Raw genomic sequence first — 27,700 nt, 5'->3', positions numbered from 1 at the left:
CAAATCTTTTGCTCATTTTTAAATTAAGTTGTTTTCCCTTATTGAGTTTTCAGAGTTCTTTATATACTCTAGGTATAAGATACATGATTTTTATCAGATATATGATTTGCAAATATTTTTCCCAGTCTGTGGCCTATCTTTTCATTCTCTTAATCGTATCTTTGGAAGAACAGAAGTTTTGGAGGAAGTACAATTTGTGCTTTTATGGATAGTGCTTTTAGTGTTAGATACCTTAAAAAATCTTTGACTTTTTTTTTAAGGTTTGCTTCTAGAAGTTTAATAGTTTTAAGTTTTAAGTTTATATGTATAGTCCATTTTGAGTTCATTTTTATATGTTATGAGGTGGGGATCAAGGTTGTTGTTGTTGTATATGGCTATCTAATTGTTCCAGCACTGACTGCTGAAAAAAGACCATCCTCTTTCCAGAAAATTGCCTTCATGCCTTTGTTGAAAATCATACACACACACACACACACACACACTTACACATTTATCTATGTATCTACCTATCTATATGGGTCTATTTCTGGACTCATTATTCTGTTCCATCAACATATTTCTTTATCTTTTTGCCAGTACTATACTGTCTTTATTGCTGTAGTTTATAGTAAGTCTTGAAATCAGGCAGTATTAGTCCTCCAACTGTGTTTTTCAAGGGTATCATTTTAATGCAAGTTTTTTAAAAACCAGAAATGGCTATTCCAATATAGGGTATTATCATCACTTTCCTACTCCAACCTCAACAGTTGTTGAGGTAAAAACAGTAAACAACTAACAGGAATTACATAAATCTCAGAATCATTCTAAATAGCTCTCTTTTTATATATAAAAATGGACTATGCTTATCTACAGGCAGTTTTATACAAAACCAGATGCACAGTTTAACACATGTAACAATATTTAACTCCCTTACCTGCAAACCATATTTTACTCGTATTTTCTTTAATTCTTTTCTCCTTTCCAACTCTTTTTCCTCCTTACTTAGAGTTGGACCAACTAAAAGGAAAAATTGATTTTGGTTTAAAAAGACAAAAACAAAACAAAACACTAAATCTGATATAATACTATTTAATAATGAAAAACTAATAGTACTAGTATCCCATCTGCAGATTAACAAAAAGTTCAAATAAATTAATATAAAAGGATCTTAGGTTGTGATGATTTCCTTTCAGCATTTTGGTAATTAAATCTACTTGGAAAGTAAACCAAACTCAAAGATTATAGGAATGTTTTAGATACTGAAAGAAACAATGAACGTCTTAATTTTTCAATATGGTTACTGTAATAGAAATCCAAATGCAGAAATATTGCGAGTTTTCCAAAGGAACATAAGCTTGTGCAAAAGAAAAACAACAGAACCCAAGATTCACATTACTACGTAATGTGCCATACTCATTTTCATAATGTAGTATGAGAAAATAAAAAATACATAATGAACATGTATAGTTGGTATTTAAAGGAAACAAATGATGTGAAAGAAATTACTTCTTACTAGTTAAAAGTATCTTTCAATTTTTAAAGCCTTAGATGAGTGGGTTTTAAACAAGATAGCAACATTTTACAATATTATTTATTATAGAAAGTAATGGTATGTACACAGATAATATATCAAACAAACTGTAATATAACAAATATATCAACCAATAAATCTTAATACCTTGGCCTATTATTTTCTATGTTACTATTTTACATCAGAGTTCAACTGTGGATGACTTTTTATATCAGTAAATAGATGTTAAAGGGAAACCAATCTCTATTTATGTCACAATTACTCCTTTGAAGTACATTTAGCTACCACTGCAGCGCTGCTTCAAAAGCCTATAGACTGGATTAGCAAAAACAGAGCTAATGATTATCATTCCTGGTCATAAAGTAACCTAACGCTGTAATAGTACAACTAAATTATTATACAGAAAAACCAACTACAATCATAATCTACTAGTCTAGGTCTCAAATTTCAAATACATGTCATTTCTTAGTCTCATTTGATAATATTCACTTAAATATAAATATATCTCAATAGAGCATTATATCAATTAGATATGAAGCTGGTAACTGATACTTTTTTAGAACATGCAGTGAATTAAAAAGCTACCATGCCCATAAACAGTATGTTTCACATACCAAAAGGTTCATCTTTCTTATCAAGACGAAGGTGAGCTCTAACCTGCCCTGGTTCACAGCCATCACAGGTATCACTGCCGGGGTGAATGTGAAAGGACAACACAGTCTCTCCAATTTTCACTTCATCTCCATGCTCAAGTACATAAGGGTCACATTTAGTTTTGGGCTAAAGGAGAAGAAAATTACAAAACCAAACCCAATAGAGTTACATATGGTTATTTTATTTATTTTATGTCTACTGTAAGTAATGTCTGATTATAAAAAAAAAATGTGAGATTGTTCTCAATGAGATAGACATATGCAGACACATTTCCACAAAACTTGAAGGTGATGCATAATATTCTACTAGTCGAGAAGATGACAGCTGAACCGAGCAACTTCTAATTTTTTAAAAATATTTTATTTATTATTATTTATTTTTGGCTGCATTGGGTCTTCATTGCAAGGCGTGGGCTTTCTCTAGTTGCAGAGAGCAGGGGCTACTCTTCATTGTGGTGCGCGGGCTTCTCATTGCAGTGGCTTCTCTTATTGCAGAGCACAGGCTCTTAAGCGCGTGGGCTTCACTAGTTGTGGCACATGGGCTCAGTAGTTGTGGCTCACGGGTTTAGTTGCTCCGCGGCATGTGGGATCTTCCAGGACCAGGGCTTGAAGCCGTGTGCCCTGCATTGGCAGGCAGATTCTTAACCACTGCGCCACCAGGGAAGCCCTCTAATTTTTATATTATCAAAATCCACTGATCTCCCCATCTCCATACCCAATTCTATCACAGAAATACCCAACTCAAACTTCAAACAGTCTATTACCAAAATGGAGATAAGTGCATCATATTTCCCTTTTTCCATCCTCTCTTGATAATTCAGTTTTATCTCATTTTTTATTCTTACAGACTAAGAATAAGACCTCCCTCCCTCCCTTCCATATATTATCTTGTTATGTGCTAAAGCACTCTGTTACATGTTCGGATAGAAGAGTTAACTGAATAGACATAGCCCCTGCCTTCAAGGAGTTTACAGTTTAACAACATTTCCTTTAAAAGTTTAAACACACACACACACACACACACACACACACACACACACACACACACACACACACACACACACAGGATGGCCCCTAAATTTGCTATAAGAACATTTACTCTGAATAGCTTTAAAATGCATTTACTTCTAAAAGTAAGGCATAGGTACATAATTAGAAGTCAAAACTCAAGTATCCACTTACTGTATACATTTTTTAGCCCTAAGAATTCCCTTCCATGTTAACACATTTGGGTGAATACCAATCTGAACTAAATGATATGTATAATAACTATGGCCCTGAGGGATAAAAAGTTTCATTTCAGTTTTTTAAAATAATGTGCAAGTATTTAATTAATAAGTATATACTCACTTGAAGAATCTGTTTTCCATTAACAATTGTACCATTCTGACTACCTTGATCCACAAGGACATAACTTTGTAAGTCGTGGTCAAAATAAATTTCTGCATGAAACTTAAAAAGAAAAAACAGGTAATTATAAAGTATTATACCTTTTTTTAAACCATAGATAATTTCTCTATGATAAGATGCAACGAACTTTAGTCTCTTAATAATTTAACGTTTATTATTTTTAATACATTCTTTTCAGAATACAAAAGTGTAATAATGCTTCTGGTAGAAATCAGAAGGCTACAGGAGAAAAAGTCACCTATAATTCTACCTATAATTACCATTAATAATTTAGTATGTGTCCTACCTTTTCTACTTTTATAATATAGTTGAGATTATACTATATATATAATTTGAAATAATTTTTTCACCTAATATATTTATTCATGTTATTAAAAATTCTTAATAAGAAAGGTGATTTCAAACATTCAAGGCCAACTTCTCATTTTCCAAATTTTCAATACTCAGAACTAATCACTCCCTTCTGTTCCACAGCACTTTGTTTATATAACAATTAAATTATACAAAGCTTCCGTATATGTGAATGTCACTGTACTGCTTACAATTGTCACTTACATTTATTTATTTTTATTTAATTAATTTATTTACTTATTCATTTATTTGTTTATTTATTTGGCTGTGTCAGGTCTTAGCTGTAGCATGCAGGATCTTCCTTGAGGCATGCGGATCTTCCGTTGTGGCGTGTGGGTTTTCTCTCTAGTTGTGGTGCGTGGGCTCCAGAGCGCTGTGGGCTCTGTAGTTTGCAGCAAGTGGGCTCTCTTGCTGGGGCGCTCGGGCTTAGTTGCCCCACAGCATGTGGGATCTTAGCTCCCCGACCAGGGATTGAACCCACATCCCCTGCATTGCAAGGTGGATTCTCTACCACTGGACCACCAGGGAAGTCCCTATTGCTTACATTTAGTTTACAATTTTCTTAACACTTAGTACATAATGCAGTGCCTCACATATTATATTGGGCATGTACTCAATGTCTAGTTAACTGGATATAGAGTTGCAGAAATATTTAATTTTAAATTTCATAAACAATACTTTGCTGGTGGGAATGGAAAATGCTACAGCTGCTTTGTGGGGGATCTGACAGTTCCTCAAATGTCAAACAGAGTTACCATGCAATGCAACAATTCTACTCTGAGGTAGGCATCAAGAGAAATGAAAACATACCTCCAAACAAAAACCTGTACGTGAAATGTTCACAGAAGCATTATTCTTAATAACCAAAAAGTGGAAACAATTCAAATGTCCATCAGCTGATGAACAGATAAAATACACTGTATCTGAACAACAGAATATTATTTGGCAATAAAAAGAAATGAAGTACTGACATATGCTACAACATGGATGAATCTTGAAGACATGCTAAATAAGTAAAAAAGCTAGTTACAGGGGCGGAGTCAAGATAGCGTACTAGGAGGACAGGGAATTCGCGTCTCAGCACAACTAGGGCACCTAGCAGGCACCAGTGGGGGACAACAGACACCTAAGGGTACAGGAGGAACCCCCAGCAACTGGGTAGGATGTGGGGGGTGGGGGGAGTGAAGGGGGAGGAGAAGTGGAGACGGGACTGGCACCCCTAAGGGATGGTTGAGGGAGGGGAAGGGATCCCATGCCTAAAGGGGGAAATTGGGGAACCAATGGGAGGGCAGAGGATCAAAAGGGAGTGTGGCCAGGCTTCCCCTGCCCACTTGCGCACCCAGGAACCTGTTCAGATCCCAGGCCTGACTCTCTGCCCACCGAGGCCCCCTCCAGCCGCAAGCATCCTGAGGAAGTGGGAGAGAGGGAAGGGGGAGCAAAAGTAAAGGCCGGACCTAAGGCACAGCACCCCTGAGGGGTGGCTAGGGAGGGGAGGAGTTCCTACACCCAGTGGGACCCACCCATGGTTAGGGGTCCAGCGGTGAGGGAGACCCTGGGGTAGACAGTGGGGGAGGGGCACAAAAGAACAGAAGGGAACGGGGCCAGTGCTTTCTTTCCCTGTCCACTTAGGCACCAGGGAGCCTGTTGGGCTCCCAGGCCTAATCCTCTGCCCTCAGAGCCTCCCTCCTGCCTCGCAGAACCCAAGCCCCATGCCCACACACCCCCACCCAGGGCCCCACCTCTGCACTCAGAGACACCCTCCACACGTGGCCTAAACCCCACCCACACACCCTCACTCAGGGCCCTACCTCCAAACTCCAGAACTCCACACTCCAGAGGCCCTTCTTTCAACATGCTGCCTCCTCTCCCTTTCTGCACAGGTCCAAAGCAGAGGCCCCACCCAATGCCTGAACATGGCCACCTAGGCCCCCGCCCCATGCTCAAATGTCACCCCCAACCTGCCTAGGTCCCGCCCCACCCTAAATCCCACCCCTGCCTGTTCCACCCCAGCCTAAACTCTGCCCCCATAGCCAAGGTGCATTTTTTTTCTTTTTTCCTCTTTTAGACTGGGGTTCTGCTTTACCTTGTTGATTCACTGTTATTCTTTTATATTTTTATTTTTCCTAATAAATCTTTTATTTTTCTAATTTTATTTTATTCTTTATACTTTGTTATTGTTCTCTCCTTCTGGCTTGTTCCCTGCCCACCCCCCGTTTTTTCCTTTCTTCTGTTTTGGTTTTATTTTACCTTGTTGCAGTTGTTTCAATTATAGTTTTCTTTTTCCTAATATAATTTTTATCTTTCTATTCAATTTTGTTTTTTATTCTTTGATACTGTACTGCTCCTTTTCTTCTTTCTTTCTTTTTTTTTTTAACCACGCCACAAAGCTTGCAGGATCTTGGTTCCCAGGCTGGAGATCAGGTCCAAGCTCCTGTGGTGTGAGCTCTGAGTCCAAACAGCTGGACTAACAGAGAACCTCAGACCCCAGGGAATATCAATCGGAGTGAGGCCTCCCAGAGGCAAACAACCAGTAAGACAGGAATACAGCACCACGCATTAAAAAAAAAAGAAACGACCAAAAAATATGTTACAGATGAAGAAGCAGGTAAAAACCTACAAGACCAAATAAATGAAGATGAAATAGACAACCTACCTGAAAAAAAATTCAGAGTAATGACAGTAAAGATGATCCAAAATCTCGAAAACAGAATGGAGAAAATACAAGAAACATTTAACAAGGATCTAGAAAAACTAAAGAGCAAACAAACAATGATGAACAACACAATTAGTGAAACTAAAAATACTCTAGAAGGAATCAATAACAAAATAACAGGTAAGAGAGCTGGAAGATAAAATGGTGGAAAAAATTGCCAGGGAGCAGAAAAAAGAATGAAAAGAATGTCTCTGAGGAGTCTCAGAGACATCTGGGACAACATTAAACGCACCAACATCCAAATTACAGGGGTCCCAGAACAAGAAGAGAAAAAGAAAGGGTCTGAGAAAATATTGGAAGAGATTATAGTTGAAAATTTCCCTAACATGGGAAAGGAAATAGTCAATCAAGTCCAGGAAGCACAGAGAGTACCATACAGGATAAACCCAAAAAGAAACACAGAGACACATATTAATCAAACTATCAGAAAATAAACACAAAGAAAAAAATATTAAAAGTAGCAAAGGAAGAGCAACAAATAACATACAAGAGAATCACCATAAGGTTAACAGGTGATCTTTCAGCAGAAACTCTGCAAGCCAGAAGGGAGTGGCAGGACATATTTAAAGTGCTGAAAAGGAAATATCTACAAACAATATTACTCTACCCAGCAAGGACCTCATTCAGATTTGATGGAGAAATTAAAATGTTTACAGACAAGCAAAAGTTAACAGCATTCAGCACCATCAACACAGCTTTACAACAAATGCTAAAGGAACTTCTCTAGGAAGGAAACACAAGAGAAGGGAAAGACCTACAAAAACAAACTCCAAACAATTAAGAAAATGGTAATAGAAACATACATATCGATAATTACCTTAAATGTAAATGGATTAAATGCTCCAACCAAAAGACATACACTGGCTGAATGGATACAAAAACAAGACGCGTACATATGTTGTCTACAAGAGACCCACTTCAGACCTAGGGACACATGCAGACTGAAAGCGAGGGGATGGAAGAAGACATTCCATGCAAATGGAAATCAAAAGAAAGCTGGAGTAGCAATTCTCATATCAGACAAAACAGACTCTAAAATAAAGACTACAAGAGACAAAGAAGGATACTACATAATGATCAAAATATCAATCCAAGAAGAAGCTATAACAACTGTAAATATTTATGCCCCAACATAGCAGTACCTCAATACATAAAGCAAATGCTAACAGCCATAAATGGGGAAATTGAGAATAACACAATAGTAGGGGATTTTAACACCCCACCTTCATCAATGGACAGATCATCCAAAATGAATATAAATAAGGAAACATAAGCTTTAAATGACACATTAGACAAGATGGACTTAATTGATATGTTTAGGACATTCCATACAAAAACAACAGAATACAATTTTTTCTCAAGGGCTCATGGAACATTCTCCAGGATAGACCATATCTTGGGTCACAAATCAAGCCTTGGTAAATCTAAGAAAATTGAAAACATATCAAGTATCTTTTCCGACCACAACGCTATGAGAGTAGATATCAATTACAAGAAAAAATCTGTAAAAAATACAAACACATGGAGGCTAAACAATACACTAGTTAATAACCAAGAGATTACTGAAGAAATCAAAGAGGAAATTTAAAAATACCTAGAAACAAATGACAATGAAAATATGACGACCCAAAACCTATGGGATGCAGCAACAGCAGTTCTAAGAGGGAAGTTTATAGCAATACAATCCTACCTCAAGAAACAAGAAATATCTCCAATAAACAACCTAACCTTACACCTACAGCAATTAGAGAAAGAAGAACAAAAAAACCTCAAAGTTAGCAGAAGGAAAAAAATCCTAAAGATCAGATCAGAAATAAATGAAAAAGAAATGAAGGAAACGATAGCAGAGATCAATAAAACTAAAAGTTGGTTCTTTGAGAAGATAAGCAAAATTGATAAACCATTAGCCACACTCATCAAGAAAAAAGGGAGAAGACTCAAATCAACAGAATCAGAAATGAAAAAGAAGTTACAACTAACACTGCAGAAATACAAAGGATCATGAGAGATTACTATAAACAACTATATGCCAATAAAATGGACAACCTGGAAGAAATGGACAAATTCTTAGAAAAGCACAACCTTCCGAGACTGAACCAGAAAGAAATAGAAAATGTGGACAGACCAATCACAAGCACAGATAATAAAACTGTGATTAAAAATCTTCCAACAAACAAAAGCCCTGGACTAGATGGCTTCTCTCAGGCGATTCTATTGAACATTTAGAGAAGAGTTAACACCTATCCTTCTCAAACTCTTCCAAAATATAGCAGAGGGAGGCACACTCCCAAACTCATTTGACAAGGCCACCATCACCCTGATACCAAAACCAGACAAAGATGTCACAAAAAAAGAAAAGTACAGGCCAATATCACTGATGAACATAGGAGCAAAAATTCCTCAACAAAATACTAGTAAACAGAATCCAATAGCACACAAAAAGGATCAAACACCATGATCGAGTGGGGTTTATTCCAGGAATGCAAGGATTCTTCAGTATATGCAAATCAATCAGTGTGATACACCGTATTAACAAACTGAATGATAAAAACCATACAATAATCTCAACAAATGCAGAAAAAGCTTTTGACAAAATTCAACACCCATTTATGATATGCCAGAAAGTAGCAATAGAAAGAACCTACATCAACGTAATAAAGTCCGTATATAATAAACCCACAGCCAACATTGTTCTCAATGGTGAAAAACTGAAACCATTTCCACTAAGATCAGGAACAAGACAAGGTTGCCCACTCTCACCACTCTTATTCAACATAGTTTTGGAAGTTTTAGCCACAGCAATCAGAGAAGAAAAAGAAATAAAAGGAATCCAAATTGGAAAAGAAGAAGTAAAGCTGTCATTGTTTGCAGATGATATGATACTATACGTAGAGAATCCTAAAGATGCTACCAGAAAACTACTAGAGCTAATCAAAGAATCTGGTAAAGTAGCAGGATACAAAATTAATGCACAGATATCTCTTGCATTTTTATACACTAATGATAAAAAGTCTGAAAGAGAAATTAAGGAAACACTCCCATTTACCTCTGCAACAAAAAGAATAAAATACCCAGGAATAAACCTACCTAAGGAGACCAAAGACCTGTATGCAGAAAACTATAAGACAATGATGAAAGAAATTAAAGATGATACAACCAGATGGAGAGATACACCATGTTCTTGGATTGGAAATGTCAACACTATACTACCCAAAGCAATCTACAGATTCAATGCAATCCCTATCAAACTACCAATGACATTTTTCACAGAACTAGAACAAAAAATTGCACAATTTGTATGGAAACACAAAAGACTCAGAATAGACGAAGCAATTGTGAGAAAGAAAAATAGAGTTGGAGGAATCAGGCTCCCTGACTTCAGACTATACCACAAAGCTACAGTAATCAAGACAGTATGGTACTGGCACAAAAACAGATATATAGATCAATGGAACAGGATAAAAAGCCCAGAGATAAACCCATGCACATATGGTCACCTTATCTTAGATAAAGGAGGCAAGAATATACAATAGAGAAAAGAGCCTCTTTAACAAGTGGTGCTGGGAAAACTGGACAGCTACATGTAAAAGAATGAAATTAGAACACTTCCTAACACCATACACAAAAATAAACTCAAAATGGGTTAAAGACCTAAATGTAAGGCCAGGCACTACAAAACTATTAGAGGAAAACATGGGCAGAGCACTCCATGACATAAATCACAGCAAGATCCTTTGTGAACCACCTCCTAGAGAAATGGAAATAAAAACAAAAATAAACAAATGGGACCTAAAGAAACTTAAAAGCTTTTGCACAGCAATGGAAACCATAAACAAGATGAAAAGACAACCCTCAGAATGGGAGAAAATATTTGCAAATGAAGCAACTGACAAAGGATTAATCTCCAAAATTTACAAGCAGCTCATGTAGCTCAATATCAAAAAAACAAACAACCCAATTCAAAAATGGGCAGAAGACCTAAACAGACATTTCTCCAAAGAAGATATACAGACTGCCAACAAACACATGAAAGGATACTCAACATCGCTAATCATTAGAGAAATGCAAATCAAAACTGCAATGAGGTATCACCTCACACCGGTCAGAATGGCCATCATCAAAAATCTACAAACATTAAATGCTGGAAAGGGTGTGGAGAAAAGGAACCCTCTTACACTGTTGGTGGCAATGTAAACTGATACAGCCACTATGGAGAACAGTATGGAGGTTCCTTAAAAAACTAAAAATAGAACTATCATATGACCGAGTAATCCCACTACTGGGCATATACCCTGAGAAAACCATAATTCAAAAAGAGTCATGTACCACAATGTTCATTGCAGCACTATTTACAATAGCCAGGAAATGCAAGCAACCTAAGTGTCCGTCAACAGATGAATGGATAAAGAAGATGTGGCATATACATACAATGGAATATTACTTAGCCATAAAAAGAAATGAAATTGAGTTATCTGTAGTGAGGTGGATGGACCTAGAGTCTGTCATACAGAGTGAAGTAAGTCAGAAAGAGAAAAACAAATACCGTATGCTAACACATATATATGGAATCTAAAAAAAAAATAAGAAAATGGTTCTGATGAACCTAAGGTTAGGATAGGAATAAAGACACATACGTAGAGAATGGCGTTGAGGACATGGGGAAAGGTAAGCTGGGACGAAGTGAGAGAGTAGCATTGATATATATACGCTAGAAAACGTAAAATTGATAGCTAGTGGGAAGCAGCTACATAGCACAGGGAGATCAGCTCAGTGCTTTGTGACCAACTAGAGGGGTGGGATAGGGAGGGTGGGAGAGAGGTGCAAGAGGGAGGGGATATGGGGATATACATATGCATACAGTTGATTCACTCTGTTATACAGCAAAAACAAAACACTGCAAAGCAGTTATACTCCAATAAAGATGTTAAAAAAAAAAGTTACAAAAGACTACATATTATATGATTCCATTTATATGAAATGTGCAGAACAGGCAAATCCACAGAGACAGAAAGTAGACTGGTGGTTGCCTAGGGGTGTGGAGGTCAGGTGGAAATGGGGAGTGATCACTATTGAGTATGATGTTTCTTTTCATGGTGATAAAAATGTTCTAAAATTGACTGTGGTGATGGTTACACAACTGTGAATACACTAAAATCCTCTGAATTACACACTTTCAATGGGTAAATAGTATACGGTATGTAGACTATATCTCAATAAAGTTCTTAAAAATTTTCGTAAGTATAAAATTATTATAAAATGGTTCAAACATACAAAAGAATATACTGAAAAATGTCTACCATATCCAGCTTTAATAAATTTTGCTATATTTGCCTCAGATACTTAAAAGAAAATAAATTATTATCCATCGATGTGTACTTCACTCTATCCTCCACCCTTTCTTTCAGAGGTTTGATGTTTATTTAATCATGATGTATTTCTTTATACTTTTGCCATATACGTATATATCCATAAAAATTATGTTTATTTTGTCTTGTTTGGAACTTGATATAAATAGGAATCACACTATGAATTTTTTATTGAGACACAGTTTATAGACCGGAAATTCATAGTTCTTAAATGTAGTTTGATGAGTTCTGACAAATTTATGCTAAGAGTATATATTTCTTTTACCTTGCTTCTTTGGCTTAATATTATGTTGTGAAGTGTATATCTAGCTTGTGCATAGTTGTGCTACTTTGCTGAATGGTAATCCATTGTATGACTGTACCAATACGAGTTCTACATATTTCTACACATTCTTCTGATGCCGACATCCAGGTTTTTTCCAAGGTTTTACTATTTTTCAGAATGCTTCTATAAATATTCTTATACATGCACCCTTCTTGTGGACAATACAAGGGTTTCTCTGGGGTATACACTTAGGAAGGAAACTGCTAAGCCACAGTATATGCAAACCTTAAACTATGATACTGCCATTATCATTTTCCAAAGTGGTTGGACCAATTTATATTCCACACCAATCTATAAGAATTCTTGTTGCTCCATGTACTCTTAAACAACACTTTGTCAGAATTTTTAGTTTTTGCAAGTATAACAGGTATGAAATTAATCTCATCACTGTGATTTTAATTTGCATTTCCCTTATTACTGTTGAGACTACAACCTTTTCTTATATTTATTAGCCATTTGGGTTTCCTCTTCTGTAAATTTTCTCTTCATGTACTTCGTACATTTCTTTCAATTGGGTTTAGAATCATAATAACTATATCGAAGAGTTTAAATAGTTTCAAGTCTTTTGACCTGAAACCTTATTCCGAAGAGCTTTCTAAATTATGCTCTCAACAGGAAGGATATTTAATAAATAGGATGAAAAATAACATCTTGGTCTCATTTGTATTTCTTACATTACTACAAATATTGAATGGTTTTCCCACATTAACCATATCTCCTCTACTGTGAATTACTTATTTATGTCCTTCTCTCATTTACCCACAGGGGGGTTTGAAAAAATGAATTTGTATGAGCTTTTAAAATATAAAGGATATATATTTTATCAGATCTGACTGTCCTAGTCTGCCTTTTACATTTATTTAACAAATAAAGAACTTCAAACTTATATTCAGTATTACCTTGTCCTCTGTGATTTTTTTTCCTTTTTTTTAAACTTAGAAGGTCCTTTCCTATCCATTCATTAAATATTCATTTCTGTTTTCCCCCTAATATTAATATGAAGTATGTGGCAGTTTTTTTAATTTAATTTTTTCATATACCTGGGTATGCGTGATATATATTGTCAAAGTGATTTCACACAGCTAACAAATTATCTATCCAACCAGTGGACATGTTTGTTTAAAAGAAGGAAAAAGTAGAAATGCCATCAGAGAACTACCTACATTTTAGACTGAAGTGGGAGAAGGACGTCTTTGCTATTTGTTACAGATTGGGTTTTCTTTGGAGGCAGAAGAATCAAGGGTCATAAGAAGGTAAAAAAGAAAGATAACTTGGTCAGAGTTAGGATTACGAGGATTTCCTTCCCTCTGAATGAGTACAAAGCAAAAATAACTAGACTTTCAAACTAATAATGGGAAAACAAATTTCATTCCAAAAAGACAAAAATCACAAAAAATACATATTCTAGAATTATATTATAGTCCATTAAATAGAAACAAAATGGGGATGATGAAAGGTCAAAAAAAAGAAAAAAGAAAAAAGGTAACAGTCAGAAAACGGAGGGGGAAAAGTACAGAAAATACAGTAAAGAAAAAAGATAAATGAGAGTTTTGGTAGCTAAACTTTATAACTTAAGCTGCAACTGTTTTTATTGTTTGTTTTGAAAAACCCGACTGCTCTTTTTCCTGAAACCATTAGAGACTCAACTAGGAAAAGATATAAATGGAAAGCCTTGGATGGTAGAAGACAGATTGTTCTTGAGTTGGAAAATACCCTGGACTCAAAGTAACCATGCACTAAAGTAGCCTGAATCCAGGTCTGATTTATTTTTGAACTGCTATAATATCTAGCATATTTATTTCACTCAATAAATATTTGTTAAATGTGTGTTACTTTAATACTTAAATTAATCCACATTTTCTACTCCTGCACCAGACTGTTAAAAATTAAACATAATTTTAGCTCATCCAAATTGTGAAAGAGAATTTTTATTTTCTCAAGCAGTGGAATAAACAAATCTGCATTGCTTTCATCACCATTACTATATTGACTATAACCTTTCTTTTTAATGGGAAAAACCCTAAGCTTTCTGCCATAATGATGATTTACAAAATCACATCTAGGGGGCTGTAACCAAAAATCAAAGAGCTTACCTTACTGACACCAACTTCAGGGATTCGGAGAGTATGCTCCATATCTTTTTCTCTGCAGAGTTAAGTAAAATGCCTTTAATTATTTTTGAAGCATACATAAATGTAGCACTTAAAGAATTTTTTTAAAGATTAAGTTTTTTTGTTTTAAAAGATAATATTAAAATGCATGTCTCTTTATCACATTAAATCTGGTTTCCATAATGCTACTCTAATTTCCTGTTTAAAAGAAGGTTCTAGAATTACTTTTACTCTTTGATACATCTGTCACAGGCTAGTAAACATCCAGTGAGACAAAATATCCTTTGTACTAATGTCAATCACTTTTTCCAGACCTGCTGACTGTTTTCACTTCTATTATTACATGTAAAAAAAGTATATTATTTCTAAGAATTTAAAATTAAGATATCATATGGAACCTGAATTAAAGATACATTACCTTTCCAGTTGGGAAGAAAGGAAATTATCCTACTCATGATTAAAACCTACCTCTCTACCAAGCTGGCTGAATTACAAAGGGGTAAAGGAAAAGAATCAGAGGAGGTCAACAGTGGGTTTAAGTAATTTTAACCTAAAAAAAGTGATACAAAAGGTAAGAAAATGACAAAACCCCTGTGGAAGGTATCATATCACCAAGATTTTTGTGTGTGTGTGTGTGTGTGTGGTACGTGGGCCTCTCACTATTGTGGCCTCTCCCATTGCGGAGCACAGGCTCCAGACGCGCAGGCTCGGCGGCCATGGCACATGGCCCCAGCCGCTCCACAGCATGTGGGATCCTCCCAGACTGGGGCACGAACCCGTGTCCCCTGCATCGGCAGGTGGACTCTCAACCACTGCGCCACCAGGGAAGCCCTATCACCAAGATTTTATCTCTTTCCATAGGCAGTTCCCTTTAGGGATAATGAGGTTATATCTCCAATTGTCTTCCAAAAGCAGGTGATAAAAGTTAAGTGTCAGAATATTTTTTGAGTGGAAAAGGGAGGGACATTGATGTCACTTTTTGCCTATTCAACAAATACTACGCATATTTAATGATTAACTGCTCAGGAAAAGTATAGTCCACTGGAATAAGACAAATACACAAATATAATAACATTAAACATTTTTTACCTTCCAATTGTAGCAGGATTTACAGCTGTAATGATAAAAAGTGATCCTGTCTGCAACACAGGTGATCTAATTACTATTACTCTAATACATGGGGGCCAAATTTTTTCTTCATCTGCCAAAGAAAGAAATGTGTAAATATTAATTCAAATGCTGTGGGAAAAAATTAGAAATGTATAGGGATGAGTAGGAGGCATACATAAAGTAAAAATATATTGATAAAAATCTTCATTCTGTTTAAAACAACATTCTTAAATTCTGCTATACCACATACACAGTAAGTAAGGTTTAACAATGTCACCAATTTAAAATGATCAACCTATGGGACTTCCCTGGAGGTCCAGTGGTTAAGACTCCACACTTCCACTGCAGGGGCACAGGCTTGATCCCCAGTCAGGGAACTAAGATCCCACATGCAGTGCAATGTGGCCCAAAATAAATTAATTTATAAAAAGATCAACCTAAAGATATTCAGCACCTATCACAATTATAAAATAATCAACTCTCTCTTTTTTAAGGTCTTGGAATTTGAAAGTATTCCAAAAAAGCATTTTTACATTAAGTTAGAAAAACTGAGTCTGCCCTTTTTAAGAAAAAATGAGAGGAAATTCCATTAAGAACAAAATAAGCTCATATACACCAGTATGAAATCCTGAGTTTTAAAAGTGTATCTTTATATCCTCAAGTAAAATAAATATTAGATTTACCATAATACCCATGTAAGCTGAATTCATGGACTACTCTTTTTAAAGGCAACTGCTTTCCCTCCCTCAATTACAAAAGTGGACAATTATCTAATCCACTAAAATAGACTTTTTACCTACTTTAGGATTAGAAAGTAGGTAACTTGGTTTTGTGTTCTGACTAAGCCATTCAATGCAATGAAACTTCAGGATCCAAGTACTAGTCATTTATTCACATCCTACTCTTGAAAAATAACCAAGCAGTTATAATTTTTAATAATGTCATTAATCTCTTTAAAACAATCAGCTCACTTTTTGGCAGATATATTATATGGGTTAATAACACTTTTAACTGTTTTGCACTTTTACAATGACCATACTTGGTTATTTATGTAAAATTAAATAATGGCCATTTACTCACCTTCATCTTCAGAATCTTCTGCAGTTACATTGTCTTCACTGGTAATGTCTTCATCATAACTGTCCTCAGTCTGAGAGTCTGTAATTTCACCTTCTTCAGGCTCACTATCAGTCTCTATGATTTTCTCATCTTTAAATGAAGCCGAATTATAAATGTTTTCATTAAGAGTAGATTCTACAGTCTTTGCGCTAACTGGAACAGTATATTTGGGGGGACTCTTTTTGTAATGAATGTCCATTTTGGCCTTCTTTTTCACACTTGCAAAATCTTCTCCCTCACTGCAGCTTACATGTTCAATACTTGATGTTTTTTGATCTTCTGAATTCAAATTCTGGAAAGAGGTGGGAACAGGAGAGAAGACTCTTAAACATGACCATCTTATATTTAATGCTAAATGTTTCAATGAATTAGTGAAGATATATGTACAGTGAAGTAGCTATTATCTCTACTGCCTCTTCCTCTCATGCTCCCTTTCCTGGTTAATGATATTACCATCCACTTATCCAAATCATAAGTCTTTGACATCTCCTTAACCACCACTTTAATTCAATTACCAAGTGCTATACACTATGTCTGAAATTTATCCCAATTTTCTCTCCTTATCTATTTTCAGTGTCTTAACTGTCCCAGTCCAGGCCCTCATCACATATTGCTTGGACATGTGACAGCCTAGAACAATGCAGTCAAAAGTAAAATGCAAGTTATATTTATACTTTAAAATTATCTAGTAGGGCCATTAAAAAGGTAAAAAGAAACCAGTGAAACTCATTTTATCTAACCCAGTACTTACAAAATATTATTAATTATATATAAAATTAACATTTAATCAATATAAAAATTACCAAAATATTTTACATGGATTTTCTGTACTAAGTCTTCAAAACTGAGTGTAGTTTACACTTAGAAAGCATCTTAATTAGGATTAGCTACATTTCAAGTATTCAATAGACAGATGGAGCTGGCTGAACAGTGCAGGTCTAGAGAATACAACTAAACCTAAATTTTCTTTTTGAACGTTGAGCCAATTATCGAGTCAACATACATAACATAAAGAATTAGCTTTAATTACAGCAGGGGTTTAAAGGTTCAAATGTACCTAATGTAGCAGAACTGAAGTTTTGCTAAAATTTAATATATTAGAGTTGGTTTGATAATACAAAAAAAGTACAGATGAATCAGTTACATCTCTTTTGTTCCAAAATTCCAACTTAACTGGCATAAGTCTTTTATTATTTATTATACACGCATACTGGGCATACCCTAGGACAAATGAACAAATCTATTATTTTAACTTTAGAAGAAACAGAGTTATTTTCCTTTGGTTTGTAACAGTCTGAATTTTCTTTCTATCTTAGAGCAACATGATGAAGTGAATTCGTATGTTCCGCTGTTACTTTATAAAACATGAGAGCATCTTAAACACACTTTTGTTTGTTTGTTAAATTAATTAACTTATTTATTTTTGGCTGCGGTGGTCTTTGTTGCTGAGCACGGGCTTTCTCTAGTTGCAGTGGGTAGGGTCTACTCTTCATTGTGGTGCGCGGGCTTCTCATTGCAGGGGCTTCTCTTGTTGTGGAGCATGGGCTCTAGGCGCGCGGGCTTTAGTAGCTGTGGCACGTGGGCTCAGTATTTGTGGCTCACTGGCTCTAGATCGCAGGCTCAGTAGTTGTCATGCACAGGCTTAGCTACTCTGTGGCATTTGGGATCTTACCGGACCAGGGATCGAACCTGTGTCCCCTGCATTGGCAGGCAGATTCTTAACCACTGTGCCACCAGGGAAGTCCCTAAACACGCATTTTTAATAGCAGCATAAATTCAGTTTGAAGACTGGCTAAACACTCACAGTGTGATAGATAAACTATACATATTTCCAGCAACATAAACTCACCAAGAACAAGAACAAGGGAAAGGAGCTGAAAAACTATGAGGAACTTTAAAGGCCACTATGAATTATGGCCAAAAAATTTCCCTATCTATATATGCTTAAAAAAAAAAAGTTTCCAATCTTACATATTTTATTATTTCTACTGCTTACAGGACAATACATGAAGAGGAAAAATGAGTGAAATTGCAAGAGGTACTGCTTTTTAAAAACTATTTGTCAGTCTAGAATGTTAGATAAATATTCATTAAGATATAAGAAAGGCCCAGGGCCTACATGTGGGCATTAAGCATATATGCATATTTCAAGTTATTACTCCAATCACTTCACCCTACTTCCTTCCTTCTGTATACTCTACACTTCCAAAAAAGGAGGCTCAAGAACATCTTAAAACTCAAGAAAAAGATGAGGATGTCCTAACTGCTTTCCTCCCATGCTTCACAATTACCTTTTAGAATCCTTGGGGAATTCTCAGAATTTCATCAGGATTTTTCTTAAGTCACTGTCCTGAAGTTAACATATTTTTGAAGGATGGTAAAGATGAACACTTATGGGAGCTAAGCTGGACCAAAATCTCACAAAATGCTTTCAAATTTCATTCTCTAGTTTGTCAGAAAAGGTCAATTGAGGACCCCTAAGTGTTCTTTGCTTTGCTAGGGAGAAGTAGTTTCATAATGCATCCTTTCAAACAGCTCAACCACTGGTAATAGATAGACGTCACTAAAAAAGAGATCTTAAAAAAAAAAGAAAAATCATTTTTGGTATTTTAGTTACATAATCTTCAATTCCTAGGTATTGCCAGTGAAAATAAAAGAGAAATAAAGACAAATCAAATACAGAATTGAGATAAAATTTCAAGAGTAGGAGAGGTGGCCACGGTGGTGAAGCAGGAAGACACTGAACTCACCTCCTCCCATAGACACATCAAAATTACAACTAGTTACAGAGCAACTATCTATGAGAATGACCTGAACACTAGAAGAAAAGATTTTCCACAACTAAAGACATAAAGAAGCACACAATAAATATATACAATGGAATATTACTCAGCCATAAAAAGGAACAAAATTGGGTCATTTGTAGAGACATGGATGGACCTAGAGACTGTCATGCAGAGAGAAGTAAGTCAGAAAGAGAAAAACAAATATCGTTTATTATCGCATATATGTGGAATCTGAAAAAACTGGTATAGGCAATCTTATTTACAAAGCAGAAATAGAGACACAGACGTAGAAAACAAACGTATGGATACCAAGGCAGAAAGCGGGGAGGGGCATGGGATGAATTGGGATATTGGGATTGATATACATACACTATTGAAACTATGTATAAAATAGATAACTAATGAGAACCTATTGTATAGCATGGGGAACTCTACTTAATGCTCTGTGGTGACCTAAATGGGAAGGAAATCCAAAAAAGAGGGGATATATGTATACGTACTGCTGATTCACTTCGCTGGATTCACTTCGCTGTACAGTGGATACTAACACAACATTGTAAAGGAACTATACATCAATAAAAATTTTTTTTAAAAAATTAAAAGAAACAAACAAACAAAAGGAACCACACGAGATGGGTAGGACATGTGGAGACCCACACTCCCATGCTGGCAACCCACAAATGGAAGGAATATCACAAGCACAGAGGTCCTCTACAAGGAGCAAGGAGTCTGAGCCCCAAATGGGGTCCCCAGCCCAGGGGTTTTGCACTGGAAAGATGAGCCCCCAGAATGTATGGCTTTGAAAAACCAGCAGAGCTTATGTTCAGGAGAACTAAAGGGATATATAGGAATAAGATTCTGCTCTCAAGGGCACATGCAAAATGTCACATGCTCTAAGTCCCAACACTGAGGCAGTAGTTTGAAAGGAGCCTGGGTCAGCTATTTTTGGGAGTCTGTTCTATCCCAATAATACTGGTACTGGAACACACCACTTTGGAATTTTCCTCTAGTCTGTTAGTGCTGGCGCCCCAGCCCTGCCCACCAGAAGACTGGCACAAGCCCCAAACCCTACCCCTGCCTGCCAGAAAGACAGCCATGTGGGGACCCAGCTTCACCCTCCAGTGAACCAGGAACAACCTTGAGCCCCCCAGACCATGCAGTCAACTTCACAGGAAGGCTACCCTACCCTCTAGTAGGCCCACAGCCACCATAAGAAGGCATGGCCTCACAGCCAACCAGGCCAGGGGCCAGCCCTGCCTACCAGTGCTCCCACAGTAATCAGCCCCACCACAACAGAAGGATGTATATGCAGTCCACATAGGGGACACCTCTAAAGCATCTGGTTCTGGAAACCAAAATGGAGTGTGCTGCTGGGGTCCCAGAGGAGGTCTCCTAAATAAGGCCACTTCTTCAAGACAGGAAACATAAACAACGTACCTAACACATAGAAATAAACACAGAGAATTGGGTAAAGTGAGGAGACAGAAGAATATGTTCCAAATGAAGGTACAAGACATAACCTCAGAAAAAGAACAAACAAAGTGGACATAAGCAATCTACCAGATAAAGAGTTCAAGGTAATGATCACAAAGATGCTCACCAAACTCAGGAGAAGAATCAATGAACATAAAATTTCAATAGTTAGAAAATATGAAGAAGAACCAAACAGAGCTGAAGAATAACTGAAATTTAAAATATAACTAGAAGGGACAAGAAATTAGATGATACGGAGGAATAGATCAGCAATCTGGAAAACAATAGCAGAAATCACTCAAGCTGAAGAAAAAATAGAATTTAAAAAAATGAGTATAATTTAAGAGACCTCTGGGACAATATCAAGCATATTAACAATCACAATACAGGAGTCCCAGGAGGAGAAGAGAAAGAAAGGGGAAGAAAGCTTATTTGAAGAAATCATAGCTGAAAACTTCCCTAACCTGGGGAAGGAAACAGATACCAGGTCCAGGAAGCACAGAGTCCCAGACAAGATGACCCTAAAGAGGTTAATTACAATTAAAATGGCAAAAATTAAAGAAAAACAGAATTTTAAAAGCAACAAGGGACAGGCAACTAGTTATCCACAAGGGAGCTACCATAAGGCTATCACTGACTTTTCAGCAGAACTTTGCAGGCCAGAAGGGAGTGGCACCATATATTCAAGGTGATGAAAGGAAAAAACCTACAACCAAGAACACTCTACCCAGAAAGGCTATCCTTCAGATTGGAAGGAGAGATAAAGAGACTTACAGACAAGCAAAAACTAAGAGTTCAGCACGATTAAAACAGCTTTACAAGAAATGTTAAAGGGACTCATCTAAGCAGAAAAGAAAGGACCACAACTAGAAATATGGAACTTAAGAAAGGAAAAATCTCATTGGTAAAGGTAAACATACAGTAAAGGTAGCAAATCAACCACTGATAAAGCTAGTAGAAAGGCTAAAAGATGAAAGTAGTAAAATCATGTATATCTACATAAGTAGTTAAGGGATAAACAAAACGAAAACGTAAAATATGACCTCAAAAACATCAGATGTGGGGGGAAACGAAAGTAAAAATGTAAAGCAGTTAGAATGCATTCAAACTTAAGAAATCGTCTTAAAATAATCACATATATATAGGTTGTCAAACATGAACCTCATGGTTACCAAAAACCAACAACACATACACAGAAAAGAAAAAGGAATCCAAACATAACACTTAAAGACAGTCATCAAATCACAAGGGAAGAGAGCAAAAGAAAAAAGGAACAAAAAGTACTACAGAACCCCCCCCAAAAAACAATGAACAAAATGGCAGTAAGTACATACCTATCAGTAATTACTTCAAATGTAAATGGATTAAAAGCTCCAATTAAAAGACACAAAGTGGCTGAATGGATTTAAAAAAACACATATATATGCTGCCTACAAGAGACTCACTTCAGATCTAAAGACACACAGACTGAAAGTGAGGAATAGAAAAAGGTATTCCATGCAAATGAAATAAAAAGAACACTGCAGTAGCAATACTTATATCAGACAAAATAGACTGTAAAACAGACTGTTGAAAGAGACAAACAAGAATGTTATATGCTAAAGGGATCAAGCCAACAAGAAGATATAACAATTGTAAATATCTATGTACCCAACACAGGAGCACCTAAATACATAAATAAAATACTAACAAACATAAAGGGAGAAATTGACAGTAACACAATAATAGTAGGGGACTTTAACACTCCACTTACATCAATGGACATCATCTAGACAGAAAAACAGTAAGGAAACACTGGCCTTAAATGACACGTGACTAAATGAACCTAACAGATACATAGAGAACATTTCATCCAAAAGCAGCAGGATACACATTTGTTTCAAGTGAACATGGAACATTCTGTATGATGATAACATGCTAGGCCACAAAACAAGTCTCAAGAAATTTAAGACTGAGATGCAACTAGAGATTATTATACAACGTGAAGTAAGTCAAAAAGACAAGGACAGACACCATATAATATCACTTATATGTGGAATCTAAAAATATGACACAAATGAACCTATCTACAAAACAGAAACAGACTCACAGACATAGAGAAAAACCTGTGGCTGCCAAGGGGGTGGAAGAGAGGGAGAGGGATGGACTGGGAGTTGGGGTTAGTAGATGCAACCTATTACAATTAGAATGGATAAACAACAAGGTCCTACTGTATAGCACAGGGAACTATATCCAGTCTCTTGGGATAAACCATAATGGAAAAGAATTTTTTAAAAGAAGAATGTATAGATGTGTATAACTCAGCAGAAATTAGTACAACACCATAAATCAACTATACTTCACACCACAACGGTATGAAACTAGAAATCCACTACAAGAAAAAAAACTGCAAAAACCACAGACACATGGAATCTAAACAATATGCTACTACACAAGCAATGGGTCACTAATGAACTCAAAAAAGAAATCTGAAAAATACCTGGAGACAAATGAAAATAGAAAAACAATGATCCCAAATCCATAGGATGCAGCAAAAGTAGTTCTAAGAGAAAGTTTATAAAAATACAAGCTTACCTCAGGAAACAAGAAAAATCTTAAGTAAACAATCTAAACTTACAGCTGAAGGAACCAGAAAAAGAAGAAAAAAAAACAAAGTTAAGAGAAGAAATAATAAAGGTCTGAAAAGAAATAAATGATACAGAGAATTCCCTGGTGGTCCAGTGGTTAGGACTCTGCACTTCCACTGCAGAGGGCATGGGTTCGATCACTGGTCGGGAAAGTAAGATTCTGCAAGCTGCGCAGCATGGCCAAAAGAAAAAGAAAAAGAAATTGTAGAGACTAAAAAAAGAAAAAAGGTCAGTGAAACTAAGAGCTGGTTCTTTAAAAAAAATAAACAAAATTGCTAAACCTTCAGCAAGACTTATCACCAAAAGAGAGGGCCCAAATAAATAAAATCAGAAAAAGAAGTTACAATTGATATTGCAGAAATACAAAAAATAAGAGATTACTGTGAACAATTATATGCCAATAAAACAGACAACCTAGAAAAACTGGATAAACCCTGAAAAAGTCTCCTAAGACTGAATCAGGAAAAAATAGAAAATATGAACAAACAATTTACTGCAAATGAAATTGATTCAGTAATCAAAAAAACTCACAAGAAATAAAAGTCCAGGATCAGATGGCCTCACAGGTGATTTCCACCAAACATTTAGAGAAGAGTTAACAAATCTATCTTTCTCAAACTATCCCAAACAGTTGAAGAGGAAGGAACACTTCCAAACTCTCTACAAGGCTAGCATCAGCCTAATACCAAAACCAGACAAAGACACAACAAAAAAAGAAAACTTAAGGCCAATATCACTGATGAACACACATGCAAAAATCCTCAAGAAAATATTAGCAAACTAAATTCAATAATACATTAAAAGGACCATATACCATGATCAAGTGGGATTTATCCCAAGAATGCAAGGATGATTCAATACCCACATATCAATCAATACAATACACCACACTAACAAACTCAAGAGTGAAAACCATGATCATCTCAATAGATGCAGAAAAAGCTTTTGACAAAATTCAACATCTATTTATGATAAGCTCTAAACAAAGTGGGCACAAAGGAAATGTACTTCAACATAATAAAGGCCATATATGACAAACCCACAGCCAACATCATACTCAAAGGTGAAAAGGTGAAAGCGTTTCCTCTAAGATCAGGAACAAGACAAGGATGCTCACTCTTGCCACATTTATTCAACTCAGTATTGAAGTCCTTGCCACAGGAATCAGACAAGAAAAAGAAAAGAATCCAAACTAGAAAGGAAGAAGTAAAACTGTCACTGTTTGCTGGTGACATTATACAACAACATATAGAAAATCCTAAAGACACTACCAAAAAAACTGTGAGAACTAACAAATGAATTCAGTAAAGCTGCAGGATACAAAATTAATATACAGAAGCCTGTTGTATTTTTATACATTTAACAAAAAACTACAAGAGAAATTAAGAAAACAATCCCAGGGACTTCCCTGGTGGCACAGTTGTTAAGACTCCACACTCCCAATGCAGGGGGCCCAGGTTTGATCCCTGGTCAGGGAACTAGATCCCACATGCATGCCACAGTAAGAGTTTGCATGCCACAACTAAGGAGCCCTTGAGCCGCAACTAAGGAGCCCGCCTGCCACAACTAAGGACCCTGTCTGTCACAACTAAGACCCAGTGCAACCAAATAAAGAAATAAATATTTTTTTTAAAAAAAGAAAACAATCTCATTTACAACTGCATCAAAAAGAATAAAATACCTAGGAATAAATCTAACCAAAGAGGGACTCCTCTCATGTCTCAGTGGCCAATGCAGGGGATGTGGGTTCAAGCCCTGGTCCGGGAAGATCCCACATGCCGCAGAGCAACTAAGCCCAGGCGCCACAACTATTGAGCCTGCACTCTACAAAGTCCATGCACCACAACTACTGAGCCCGCGTGCTACAACTACTGAGGCTGCATGCCTAGAGCCCGTGCTCTGCAACAAGAGAAGCCACGACAATGAGAAGCCCGCGCACTGCAACGAAGAGTAGCCCCCGCTTGCTGCAACTAGAGAAAGCCTGCACTTAGCAACAAAGACCCAATACAGCCAAAAATAAATAAATTAAATAAATATATAAATAAGGCTCAAGGATTAATTTAAAAAAAAAATCTAACAGAAGAGGAAAATGACTCATACTCTAACTATAAAATACTGAGGAAAGAAGAGGAACAAATGGAAAGATATACTGTGCTCATGGATTGGGAGAATTAATATTGTTAAAATGGCCATACTATATCCAAGACAATCTAAAGACTCAATGCAATCCCTATTAAAATACCAATGGTGCTTTTCACAGAACTAGAATAATTCTATAATTTGTAAGGAAACACAAAAGAACCCAAATAGCCAAAACAATCTTAAGAAAGAAGAACAAAGCTGGAGGTACCATGCTCCCTGATTTCAAAATATACTACAAAGCTACAGTAATCAAAACAGTATGGTACTGGCACAAAAAAAGACACATAGATCGATGGAACAGAATAGAGAGCCCAGAAATAAACCCACACTTATATGGGAAGTTAATCTATGACAAAGGAGGCAAGGATACACAATGGGAAAAGATTGCCTCTTCAATAAATGGTGATGGGAACATTGGATGGCTATGTGCAAAAGAATGAAACTGGACCATTTTCTCACACCATACACAAAAAATAAACTCAAAATGGATTAAAGACTTAAATGTAACAAAGGAAGAAAGAATATACAATGGAGAAAAAACAGTCTTTTCAGTAAGTGGTGTTGGGAAAGCTGGACAGCCACACATAAAATCAATGAAGTTAGAACACTCTCTCACACCCTACACAAAAATAAACTCAAAACGGTTTAAAGACTTAAATATAAGACATGACACCATAAAACTGCTAGAGAAGAACATAGGAGAAACATTCTGACATAAATTGTAGCAATGTTTTCTTAGGTCAGTCTCCCAAGGCAACAAAAATATTAATAAACAAGATCTAATCAAACTTAAAAGCTTTTACACAGCAAAGGAAACTATAAACAAACAAAAAGATAACCCACAGACTGGGAGAAAACCTTTGCATATAATGCAACCGACCAGGGCTTAATTTCCAAAATATACAAACAGGTCACACAACTCAATAACAACAAAACAACCAACCCAAAACAAAAAATGGGCAGAACACCTAAATAGACATTTCTCCAAAGAAGACATACAGATGGCCAAGAAGCACATGAAAGGACACTCAACTTCATTAATTATTAGAGAAATGCAAATTAAAACTACAATGAGGTAATCCCTCACACTGGTCAGAATGGCCATCATTAAAGTCTACAAATAATAAATGCTGGAGAGGGCATGGAGAAAAGGGAACCCTCCTATACTGTTGATGGAAATGTAAGTTGATGCAGCCACTATGGAAAACAGTATGGAAGTTCCTTAAAAAGCTAAAAATAGTGTTACCATATGATTCATCAATCCCACACCTGGGCACATACCCAGAGAAAACTATAATTCAAAAAGATACATGCACCCCATGTTCTTTGCAGCACTATTTACAACAGCCAAGATATGGAAGCAACCTAAATGTCCATCGACAGATGAATGGATAAAGACGATGTGGTATATATACACAATGGAATACCACTCAGCTATAAAAAAAAATGAAATCATGCCATTTGCAGCACATGGATACACTAGAGATTATCATCCTAAGTGAAGTAAGTCAGAAAGAGAAAGACAAATATCATATATCACTTATATGTGGAATCTAAAACATGACACGAACTTATTCACAAACAGAAGCAGACTCACAGACATAGAAAACAAACTTATGGTTGTCAAAGGGGTGGAGGTGAGGGAATAAATTAGGAGCTTGGGATTAGCAAATACAAACTACTATATATAAAACAGATGAACAACAAGGCCCTACTGTATAGCACAGGGAGCTATATTCAGTATCTTGTAATAAACCATAATGGAAAATATGAAAAAGTATATCATATTACTGAATCACTCTGCCATACACCAGAAACTAACACATTATAAATCAACTATACTTCAAAAAAATATATGAACATATACATATAAAAAGACATGTATGACCTGAAACCACAAACCTCCTAGAAGAAAACATAGGCAGTATGCTCTTTGATATCAGTCTTAGGAATATTTTTTTGGATATGTCTCCTCAGTCAAGGAAAACAAAAGCAAAGATGAAC

General features: G+C 36.2%; 1 protein-coding gene across 1 annotated transcript in view; it reads right to left on the bottom strand.

Moving 5' to 3' along the window:
- AGGF1 (angiogenic factor with G-patch and FHA domains 1) overlaps positions 1-27,700 on the bottom strand; it is a 48,722-nt gene that overhangs the window by 7,577 nt on the left and 13,445 nt on the right. The window contains exons 6-11 of the mRNA XM_067031178.1: positions 16,630-16,960; positions 15,529-15,640; positions 14,422-14,473; positions 3,514-3,615; positions 2,125-2,290; positions 914-996 (exon numbers count right to left, since the gene is read on the bottom strand). Of these exons, the coding sequence (XP_066887279.1) occupies positions 914-996; positions 2,125-2,290; positions 3,514-3,615; positions 14,422-14,473; positions 15,529-15,640; positions 16,630-16,960 (846 nt within the window). The remainder of the gene's footprint in view (positions 1-913; positions 997-2,124; positions 2,291-3,513; positions 3,616-14,421; positions 14,474-15,528; positions 15,641-16,629; positions 16,961-27,700) is intronic.

Source organism: Kogia breviceps, chromosome 4 (genome assembly GCF_026419965.1).
Source record: "Kogia breviceps isolate mKogBre1 chromosome 4, mKogBre1 haplotype 1, whole genome shotgun sequence".
Taxonomy (NCBI): Eukaryota; Metazoa; Chordata; class Mammalia; order Artiodactyla; family Physeteridae; genus Kogia; species Kogia breviceps.
This window is presented reverse-complemented; position numbering and strand designations above follow the sequence as displayed.